The sequence below is a fragment of the Oncorhynchus mykiss genome, chromosome 7 (assembly GCF_013265735.2).
Source record: "Oncorhynchus mykiss isolate Arlee chromosome 7, USDA_OmykA_1.1, whole genome shotgun sequence".
Lineage (NCBI taxonomy): Eukaryota > Metazoa > Chordata > Actinopteri > Salmoniformes > Salmonidae > Oncorhynchus > Oncorhynchus mykiss.
In genome coordinates, this window is record NC_048571.1 from 77,622,222 (window position 1) to 77,634,287 (window position 12,066).

At 41.8% G+C, this 12,066-nt stretch overlaps 1 protein-coding gene across 3 annotated transcripts in view; it reads left to right on the forward strand.

Moving 5' to 3' along the window:
* Positions 1–346: 346 nt before the first annotated feature.
* The window catches only part of LOC110528540 (TOX high mobility group box family member 2), a 207,498-nt gene continuing 195,778 nt past the window's right edge, over positions 347–12,066 (forward strand). For all 3 annotated transcript variants that reach the window (XM_036984127.1, XM_036984125.1, XM_036984126.1), the window contains exon 1: positions 347–915. In XM_036984127.1, the coding sequence (XP_036840022.1) occupies positions 811–915 (105 nt within the window). In that variant the 5' untranslated portion in view covers positions 347–810. The remainder of the gene's footprint in view (positions 916–12,066) is intronic.

Sequence of the window (12,066 nt, forward strand, 5' to 3'; positions counted from 1 at the left end):
CCCAAGCATTTCATTACACTCGCATTAACATCTGCTAACCATGTGTATGTGACCAATAACATTTGATTTGATTTGATATACATGACAATAACTTAGCTTATACTGAGCTCAAAGTTGGCCATCCGAATCGACTGGCTATGTATTTTCATAGCTACATCATCTCCATAAACTCTGATTTCTTGATCCACAGTGTAACCGGAGTGGTTGTCAATCAGCTTGATAGTTCCTATCCCATCCCCCTTCATCTCGTTTTCTTTCTCCCCATATTCCCTCTGTTATCGGCAGGGGTCGCATGGCATTCAGTATGGAAAAGAGTAGTCGAACTATATAACTCCAAGTGAACGCATGGATCAACACTCCTACATGACAAAGCGGACATGGAGTGAGCGCGCCGCTGGAAAATAGAAACAGACGAACGTTTTGGGAGGAAAGATAGCCAATCTAGTTCTATCTTTTTACATTGACCTTGGGTTGTTGTAAACAATTACAACGTTTGTTCATGTATAGTTGCTGAAACATCTATATTTTTTACTCAAAGTTAACTTTACGCGTATTTTTCCTTCTGCGAACACAAATAGATATAGCCTATTTATCCATAGAGCATCATCGCAGAAGCTTGATAGTGCTGAAGTGAGAACACCAGCGGATGTGAGGAGATAGTGTTTTTATAGACTCAACCCCCTTTTCTTTCAATCATTCTCTTTCTTTTTGTTTGGTCCAACAATAGAGAGAGAGAGAGAAATAGGGAGAGAGAGAGAGAGTCACAGGCATTGGACCTGCTTTTATGCCGTCAGTCTTGCGGACCCTGAGATGGACGTGAGATTTTATCCAGCACCCCCTTCAAGCGTGGGCTCATGTACATTACCAACTGATTCAAGTTGCCTGACCTCTTTGGACTATTATCACTGCAACAAGGTAATTACTATTAACTACTAACTACTTAGGCTGTAGACTACATTTAGATAAGAAAGTTGCATTCCTTTCTTAGTTGCGCAAATTTGTTGCATGCGGCTATTCTGCATTTGTCATCCTTGCATATTGATAACAATAGTGCCAAATATGACTCTACCTGAAATATAATCTCATGACATGCATCGCAAAGGCTACAGCTTTCAAAGAGCATTTCATAATTGAGATGGGTACATTTATCGAAACTTTCCTGCATTTTTGTAGAATTCAGACTCAAGCTCCGCAGTAACTATTTGGAAGTTGACAACCTCTTTAACCCGGAGATGTCTCCATAAAAGGTGTATCGCTATTATGAGCAATTTGACAAACATTTCACTGCAATGGGTATGTAAATTGTAGCTATGCTATAGGCGCGGTGCTGTAGATCCCATGCAGAAGTAATGGTGAGCACCATGCATGTCCTGTCCAGTGCAGATAGCCTCAAAGTATTCGATCAAATACGGACGTAATTACGCACAGTTTTCTGGGTTTACTGTCTGCTGTAAACTCATAATTATCGCGATATTACGCCCAAATCGGTCCCTGCAGAAGAACACTAAATATATAATTATTTTATTTCATGACGTACTACACAATAGTTTAATAACTGCATTCACCACAATGGTAAAAATAACAATAATTTAAACCAAAGCCACTCCGCATAAAAACTTATTTAAACATAATCTAGTTTTTCAGTTTGGTTCCCCCGTAAAAAGTCGCCGTGTCACATGTATTTTATCAGACACACATGGTCATGTTTTTAAGGATGTTACAGAATTGCAGGACTATTCATTCCAATACACCTGCAACGCATATTAGACATAATAAGAAAAGCCTAATGATACACAATGGGCATTCACTTCAACGAGCCCAGCATTTACATGAACAATCAGTCCATAGGGTAGGCTAGCCTTTACTTATAGCCCATGGTACCGTAGCCTACTAACACACTATGTGAATGTATACTAGCATCTATTCATCCTTTATCTCAGTTAATCATATATGTGTATGGATGCATGATATCCACGACAATGAATAATGTTTGATTGGAGCAGAAATGTGAACTCTCCTGATTAGATTATTGCCCTTGGGATAAAAACTGCACCTGTCGGCAAAGTTTCGTTTAACAGTTATTGGGTGGAGGGAAGCTAAAAAAAAACCTCACAAAACCATTGAAGCTAAACATTTATGTGTCGCTATTTTCATCCCACACGGCTAATATCGTAATATGAAACATATGGATAGACGAACATTTACGCATGGCAAACCAATCACGCCTTTTACAGCCTATACCGCATCGAGCTCTTTTAACCTACATTTTTCTAACATCTTGAACATTTTAAAAACATTCCTCCTCATGTTCATTTTCAATCTGGATTCGAATTTATCGTGGGTACATTACTTATGTCTGCTTTGTTATATGATCACGTTGCAAACAGTTAAAATGTGCCCGCCTTGGAATTTCTAGTGCGCCCTGCAATATATAGGACCGTGTATTGCTAACAGAAATAACTACAAGTAATAAAATACCACGGACTAATGTTTTTAAATGCCTTAATTTTGGGATTAGATTGCTCAATAATGACACAAGAAGTAGTCCGACATATTTTGAATAAATACAGTATGTACTCACTGGGCACAGACGTCAATTCAATGTCTATTCCATGTTGGTTCAACGTACAGTATTTTCATTGTAATGACGTGGAAACAATGCTGATTCAACCAGCGTGTGCCCAGTGGGTACTACTATGCAGAAACAGTGGCAATCACAGTACTGCCACAGATTGTCTAGTACGCGTTCTGTTAGTGAGATTTCCTCAGTCAAACACAAAGCATTATCAGATCTCCGATCTTCTCAAACCTGAAACATGCATGCATAAAGCCCGAAAATAGTTTACTTGCCAATCTTTAATTTGGCCCAATGATCTTATTTAGGCTATACAATATGCGTAGAGCTACGGCTGGCACAATTACTGTTCATGTATTTTTTATTTTATATTTGTTCTAGTGAATATTTATTACGGAGACCGCGGCCATTTGGCTGGCCAATTACCGTCATCCAAAATTCCCCCAAATTCCATGATGTGACAGCCCTATGTGGGACTATCATGTTGGATATTATGGAAGCACCTTATTACTCAACTCTTTATATAAACTACATCAAGATAAGAGAGAAATGAAGAAAAGTGTTGTTTATATTGAAGCCTGGTGGTTCAGAGGCATCATGATTTTATTTATCCATTATGTCCAGCACCAGTTGACACTTTATCCAATCTGGCTGCCTGTCAATGCTATGCTCAAGGTAAAAGGTATGTAAACATTTTGTCGGTAAATAGAAAGCTACGTGCTCCAGGAGAGTGGATGATATAACTGAAATGTGTTTTATTAGCATATATCTGTCTATGATAGCTGTTCTTAGATTATAAATTAAAACCTTGGGTGAAAAATACATCTTTAATCGCTTTGCACTGTCACACACTTGTAAGTAGTTCAAGATCGAATGTGGATTGCTTTCCCATGACTTGGGCCCCCTGGCTTTGAATGCAAATTTACCATCATGATTCAATGAACTCTTGTTTGCACTAATGTTGCCAAGTTGGGTAAGAGGAGATGCTGGATGCATAGACAGCATCACACAGCCTTGTTGTTACTAAATTGAAGTGTGTCCACACTGCACATTGACATACCATCTGTGGCACCGTCACAGTGCACCAAAACAAATGAAATCGTATGCTGCCTTTTTTTAAAAATGACAGTTCACTTTTGCATCAATCTTATATCACCAATGAAACTGTAGATGTGTGCTGTCTATGACACTATCCCTGAACATTTGGGAGCTGTATATAATTGGCCCTCCTAACAATGACTGATGCAATCTTGTACAGTGTTGCTGTTTGAACCAGAAGTGGCTTACATGGAAACAGGGCCATGCAGTATAAACAGCTTGTAGGCTACTTCCTGTGCTAGCTAACGTGCTAAAGTGCTAAAGTGAGACGACTGCATTTCCTGCTGGTTCAGTGTAAACGAGACCTCTGATAAAATGGCATACACACCAGAAGCCGTAATAGGATTAATAATGCCAGGAACTTACAGGATGTATAAAATGCAGGGGCAGTTTTATTATTGGAATGTGATACTAAACATAGAAACGGCGTGCTTTAGGACCATGTGGACCCCTCTGTGCGGTCGGGTCGGCTGTTTGGAGTGTTTTTCCCAACTGGATAAAAAAAAAAAAATCTAATAATATTATGTCCCCTCTACCACTTCTAAATCAAAAGTTGCGCCCCTGGTAAAATGTATTAGCTAAATCGGGCTGGATGTTTGGGTTTGTGATCAGTGAATTTCGTGGATCTGGATTGACAAGCCATATCAAGAGCTCTCATGGATAGAGTCAGTGTAATGTATGGACATCTTGATGAAGAGGGCACATCTTCTCCTCCACAAATACATAATGGGGCAGGTTCCCGGTCACAGATCAAGTAAAAATATTTTATTGAACTCGGCAAGTCAGTTAATAAAAACAAATTCTTATTTACAATGACGGCCAAACCCAGACGACGCTGGGTCAATTGTGCACCGTCCTATGGCATTCCCAACCACAGCCAGATGTGATTCAGCCTGGATTTGAACCGGACTAAACTGGACTAAAAAAAGCAAGCTCAATGGGGAATCTCCATTGAAAATGCTTTGTCCGGGAAATCACCCTGACATCCTGCATACTTCAGTTAGAGGCGCATTTAATGATGCCATTTCTAAACAACACATAGATGTATGCATGTACTGTATGTTTATAGTGGAACATTGAATGTATTAAGTAGACCTACGTTTAAAGACCATGTCTAGTAACTCCTTATACTCTATCATAAACCCAATGTAGAACAACCCAAGCATCATCCTGACATCACACATCTACATCACAAAGTGACCAGTCAAAAAGACTGAACATCATTATCTTCTATTCATTCTGATATTAACTCTCTGGGCCCACGCCTCTTCAACTCTCTCCAAGTGGCATTGTCCTGCATAGTCTGCGTCTCCAATGGCATAATATTCCCTATATAGTGCACTACTTTAGACCAGGGCCCTATAGAACCCTATTCCCAATATAGTGCACTACTTTAGACCAGAGCCATATGGGGATATGGCTCTGGTCTAAAGTAGTGCACTATATTGGGAATAGGGTTCTATAGGTTCCTGGTCTAAAGTAGTGCACTATATAGGGAATAGTGTTCTATAGGGCTCTGGTCTAAAGTAAGGCACTATATATGGAATATGGTTCTATAGGGCTCTGGTCTAAAGTAGTGCACTATATAGAGAGTAGGGTGCCATTTGGAATGCACATGTTGACTCTGCAATTGGCCATGAGTCATCCTCACTTTTAGCCATAGATTCTCTCTCTCTCTCTCTCTCTCTCTCTCTCTCTCTCTCTCTCTCTCTCTCTCTCTCTCTCTCTCTCTCTCTCCCCCTCTCTGTCTCTCTCTCTTTCTCTCTCTCTTTCTCTCTCTCTCTCTCTCTCTCTCTCTCTCTCTCTCTCTCTCTCTCTCTCTCTCTCTCTCTCTCTCTCTCTCAATGAGAGTGGGTGTATTGTTGGTTCAGTATAGCTCCGTACACTAGGCGCACACCAGCACTAAAGGGACACTACTTCATGTTTGGTTGAGAGACTTTTTGTCAAATTCATTATGACTTGTGCATGTCATTTTAATTATTAGATTGGTTGGAAATATATAGTGAAAGGTGTGGTGTACTATACATATTTATAGTATACATAGTATACAGTACAATGTTTAGAAAAAGTACATATCTCTGTTAGTCTGAAGCTACATTTAAGCATGTCATGTATTTTTAATTGGTGTTATGCCTCAAGGCAAGATACAATTTTTGTTATTTAACCAGGCAAGTCAGTCAAGAACAAATTCTTATTTACAATGACGGCCTACCAGGGAACAATGGGTCAACTGCCTGTTCAGGGGAAGAACAACACATTTTTACTTTGTCAGCTTGGGGTTTCAATCCAGCAACCTTTCGGTTACTGGCCCAACACTCTAACCACTAGGCTACCTGTCGTCTCATCTATGGTGAATATGATTTAATGGGAGTAAGCCTCAGGTGTACAATGTTTCCACTGTTTGCGCCATACACCATACCTGCATGTACACTCTTAAATCCACACAATCAGAACTGCCCTGATTAAGGCTGCCTTCCCTTTTACCAATTAGCCACCACAAGGTACTCAATGCTTGAGTATCGATCAAACACTTCTTACAAATTGGCTAGTTACAAAACTATACATCACCCTATTTTAGTTTGGGACGTTCCAATTTCACCCATATTAAAAGATTGATGGAATAGTCCAAAGTATGACCATGGTGGGGGTGGCCTTTCTCATGTTTAATCTCACAGAATGTGTTATTTTTTGCACTTCTCTCTCGTAACATGACCTTAACACATTCACCTTAATACATTTTGCTGACAGGTGAATCCGAGGCAGCGCTGCTATTCTCCCTGGAAAAGCATTAACCCATGTATACTCTAAAGAAGGGATTTTTTTATTGACAGATGGTCAGGGGGGCGGGAACATACATACAAATAATTTGTAAACTGCAAATTGACCACAAGTAGCACAAAAATATTCTATATTTTACTGAAACATAATCCATTGAACCTGGCTTACATCTGTATACAGTCATATATACCTCTCTATTATGCGTGGATTACTTTGGAACAGATTTACAAAATTAAAATAATTGGAGCTGATTTGAAGGTACTTTTACAGTCTTATAATAAAATCCCCTGCCAGTTGGGGAACACTGTCGTAACGAGAAGGAATGGCAGGCAGCGGAGCACACACACACACACTGCAGCTCCACTGGTACGGTAGTACATCAACAGGGCACTGTACATCACAATCAACCTAAACCATCTCAAAAATACAAAATTAGATGTTCACTGTAAAAAGTTTAATTTGCAAGTACTTCGCTGGATGTACAGTACATACATGTTCTGTACAAGTTTGATCGGTTGGCGGTACCACTTCCTGCTATTAATCACGCATTCCTCCATGTGACCGAGCCTCTCTTTATTTACGTCGCCGGCAGCGGCAATGTCAAAAGGTCATGAGGAAAAATCAGGTAGCCTGGAGCTGATTACATCTCTGAGTTAATGATAAGTACGGAGTCATTCTCTAGGGGAAGTTGAGCTGAAATTGCCTTCCACACAGCGACTGCACCATTACGTTAGAAAATGATTTCTAACCAGCCTCCCCTCATCGTCGTGGTATGACTTATTTATTAAAAACACAAGAACAAATAGCAAGGAGAGGCAACGGAGAACTGCGATCAAAGCAGTTTCCTAAAAAATATTTTATGCACTTTAAGTGAGTTAAAAGTATTTTCCCGACGATAGCAAAGTATCAGTTTACGGTGGAGAGATGGTTAGGTCAACGGGATCCTCATATTTTTCACATCATTTGAACAGGCAAAAAAGAAGACCTCTAAAATGAACAAACCTGACTTTATTTTGATGCCGTGCCCGTGGTGACCTGATTTCCTGCCTTTATAGACCTACCTGGCATATTCCTAGAGTCACAGACAGTGGCTGTAACTGTGACTAGGCCATTTACTGTGAAAGGCTGCTGGCTCTATATATAATAGGAGACGGATCCAGTAATACCTGCAGTAAATAAGAACCTGGGTCCTCAGGGATTGAGCCTGGACTCCAGTTTAACCTGCAGAAGAAAGAGCCTCACAGACACAATCCCACAGCTCTCCATGCTCGAGCCCTTACACATGAGTCTCATGGCATCACTAAAAGAAGGGTTGACAGTTTATGAAGTTTAATGTAAAAGTTGTCTAAAAATAGATGAAATAGTTTAGTTTATCACCTGCATCCAAATTAGATGAATGTCTGTTTGCTGTTGATAATAGTGTGAAGCATACCAGTGTATATTGTAATTGTAGTACTATCTTTATATCAATAGCTTCAGCCATTTTTTATCAACATGATGTTTCTTTCTTTATTAATTAGAATGAATTACAATTGAAAATGTAATGCATTAAGATCAATTTACATAGATCATTGAAATCATTTGCATGCATAATCATCACAGTAAGTGAGTCATAGTCACATTCTGTAACAATAGAAGAAATGAAAGGTTGACATGGTGATTTGTGCTGGAGCCGCTGTATGCTTACCCCTCACAAAGTCATATTAACTCTCATTATTGTCAGTGCTGTTCAAGCACACAATGTAGCGCCCACCTCCGGTTCTGGAAGTGTTGGGGGGCTTGCTTCCTCTCCTCTTCCCCTTCCCCCCTAGAGCAGCGTGGTTTGTCAGAGCGCTTAAAACGATACCTCTATCTCTCTCTCTCTCTCCCTCTCTCTCTTCCCTCTCTTAAGCCACTTTATATTCAGTTTCTTGATTGTTTCGGGGGGTGAGGAGGGTAAGGGGTTTTGAGGGGTGTGTGGGGAGGGGGCCCTTTATTTTTCAGCCACCGTGTCTTTAATGTCACTCAGCGATGTGGAAACCAAAATGAGCCTTGCCACCAGATGTGTTCCAGCCCAGATAGTGACTTGAAAGACAAACGTTTATTGTTTTAGTGCACTTGGTGTGGTTCAAACCCAAACTGCATGAAATGCTGATTGATGGATCTGACTAAAAGAAGGAGAGAGAGAAAGTGAGTGAGCGAGAGAGAGAGAATCTGCTCTGTGCGACTTAACCGTTTCCTCGCTGCATTGAGGAGGAAAACCCCTGACAGCATTTCACAGCAAGAGATATTCACAGGTTCAGCCCTTTGTTTTCAGCATACCTACGTACCTTTCGAAAAACAAAAACATTTCTCTAACAAGGTTTGAAAGTTCTTTCAGTTTTAAAGGCAGAAAATATGGAAATCCTATAGAACAGCACTGAAAATGACCGTATCTACGAAGGAGCTGATCGTGGACTACAGGAAACAGAGGGCCGAGCACTCACCCATCCACATCTACAGGGCTGTTGTGGAACTGGTCGAGAGCTTGAAGTTCCTCTGTGTCCACATCACTAAGGAACTATCATGGTCCAAACACACCAACACAGTCGTGAAGAGGGCACAACAACACCTCTTCCCCCTCAGGAGGCTGAAAAGATTCGGCATGGGCCCTCAGTTCTACAGCTGCACCACTGAGAGCATCTTGACTGGCTGCATCACCGCTACGTATGGCAACTGTTTGGCATCCAGAGGGTAGTGCATCACTCCCTGCCATCCATGACCTCTATACCAGGCGGTGTCAGAGGAAGGCCCTAACATTTTCAAAGACTCCAGCCACCCAAGTCATAGACTGTTCTCTCTCCTAGCACACGGTAAGCGGTACCGATGCACCAAGTATGGAATCAACAGGACCCTGAACAGCTTATACCCCCAAGCTATAAGACTCCTAAACAGTTAGTTAAATAGTTAATCAATAGTTACTCGTAATATCTGAATTGACCCTTTTTGCACTAATTCGTTTGACTCATCACATACACTGCTGTTATTGTTTATTATGTATCCCGTTGTCTAGTCACTTTATCCCTACCGATATGTACATATCTACCTCAATTACCCCGTACCCCTGCACTCGGACTCGGTACTGGTACCCTGTGCATATAGTCTAGTTGACATTACTCATTGTGTATTTATTCCTTGTGTTGTTATTATTATTATATAATTTTTTTTACTATTTCCTTTTTTTCTTCTCCTCATTGTTAGGAAGGGTCCGTAAGTAAGCAATTCACTGTTAGTCTACACCTGTTGTTTACAAAGCATGTGACGAATACAATATGATATGGTTTATGAAATCTGGAAATGTATTTGTTGCTCCAAAGCAACATGGTGATACATTGTGGTCAGTGACGTTCAATATCATCCACATGCTTGCGGCTTTCACTTTTGACTCTTGGTCAAACCTTTAATTATGTTTGCTCGGGGAGATGCGACGTCCATGCAATCTGCATCATAAATATGATGATATCTCAAATACCTTTTCGTTGCTCCGTTGGTTTTTCAACAACAATCCACCCATTGACCATAGTAATATAACCATTGAATGCATCAACTGTGTATGTGAAGTGTTGACCTAGTTCAGTGACACTGCCTCTGCTTTCCAGCCCGTCCTAGTATGCAATCAACACTCTATTCAAGACACAGTAGGATTAGCACAGAAACATATCAGTAAATCATGCGTTCCAGACGGGGCTTGTCAACACATTCTGACACACACCACTCAGCATCCACCTCCGCATTCCAACCTATTTCTGTTTTCGCATCACGTTCCAGGAAAGGAAGAACACAGTGGCTGGTCTAGTCTCATAGCTGCATTTTCTTAAAGGCCCCCCCGAATTAAATGGTTGGTGGTTGGTGATTGCTTGCTACAGGCAGGAAATGAAACATCGAAAGAGAGGAAAGAAGAAAAGCAGGACTTTTCATGGAGACTTGACAGGTCAGAGTGGTAAAAGTTTGACACGGTCTGGACACGGCTGATACTGTATCTACTGGGGATTATCAAGACCAAGTAGTTATTAGTTCAGTCTGATGAAAAGAGAGGCCACTGACAAATATTGCATTCTAAATGGAACCCTATTTCCTATATAGTGCACTACTTTTGACCAGGGGCTCAATAGGGCTCTGGTCAAAAGTAGTGCACTAAATAGGGAATAGAATGCCATTTGGAATGCAAGTCCCAATTCCAGGGCCAAACAACGAGGAAAGAATTTGCCGAAAACTCGTAGAATTCTTTGAGACTGCCTTTGTTTCTCCTTGGCTGTCCCGTCGATGCTCCCTCCACTGAACCTCCACTGGATCTCCACTAAACCTCCCCTGCCTCTCCACTAAACCTCCACTAAACCTCCACTAAACCTCCCTTGCCTCTCCACTGAACCTCCACTAAACCTCCACTAAACCTCCCCTGCCTCTCCACTGAACGTCCACTAAACCTCCCCTGCCTCTCTACTAAACCTCCACTAAACCTCCACTAAACCTCCCCTGCCTCTTCACTGAACCTCCACTGCCTTTCCACTGAACCTCCACTAAACCTCCACTAAACCTCCACTGAACCTCCCCTAAACCTCCACTAAACCTCCACTGAACCTCCACTGAACCTCCACTGAAACTCCACTGGACTTCCCCTGCCTCTCCACTGAACATCCACTAAACCTCCACTGCCTCTCCACTGAACCTCCACCAAACCTCCACTGCCTCTCCACTGGACCTCCCCTGCCTCTCTACTGAACCTCCACTGGACCTCCACTGGACCTCCCCTGCCTCTCTACTGAACCTCCACTGATCCTCCACTGGACCTCCCATGCCTCTCTACTGAACCTCCACTGAATCTCCACTGGACCTCCCCTGCCTCTCTACTGAACCTCCACTGAACCTCCACTGGACCTTCCCTGCCTCTCTACTGAACCTCCACTAAACCTCCACTGGACCTCCCCTGCCTCTCCACTGAACCTCCACTGGACCTCCCCTGCCTCTCCACTGAACCACTGGACCTCCCCTGCCTCTCCACTGAACCTCCACTGGACCTCCCCTGCCTCTCCACTGAACCTCCACTGGACCGCCACTGCCTCTCCACTGAACCTCCACTGGACCTCCCCTGCCTCTCTACTGAACCTCCACTAAACCTCCACTGGACCTCCCCTGCCTCTCCACTGAACCTCCACTGGACCTCCCCTGCCTCTCCACTGAACCTCCACTGAACCTCCACTGAACCTCCACTGAACCTCCACTGAACCTCCCCTGCCTCTCCACTAAACATCCACTGAACCTCTACTGGACCTTCCCTGCCTCTCCAACTTCATCACAAGCTGACTAAGACTTTCAATCTCCATCATTGAAATCTTTTTGGTTTGTTGTTTTACATTTTATGCACTTTGACATTATTTGAAAAGCCCTATATATGTAAAATGCATATACAGTATCAGTCAAAAGTTTGGACACACCTACCCATTCAAGGCTTTTTCTTTATTTTTACTATTTTCTACATTGTAGAATAATAATGAGGACAGCAAAACTATGAAATAACACATATGGAATCATGAAGTAACCAAATCATGTTAAACAAATCTAAATATATGTTACATTTTAACCACCCTTTGTCTTGAAGA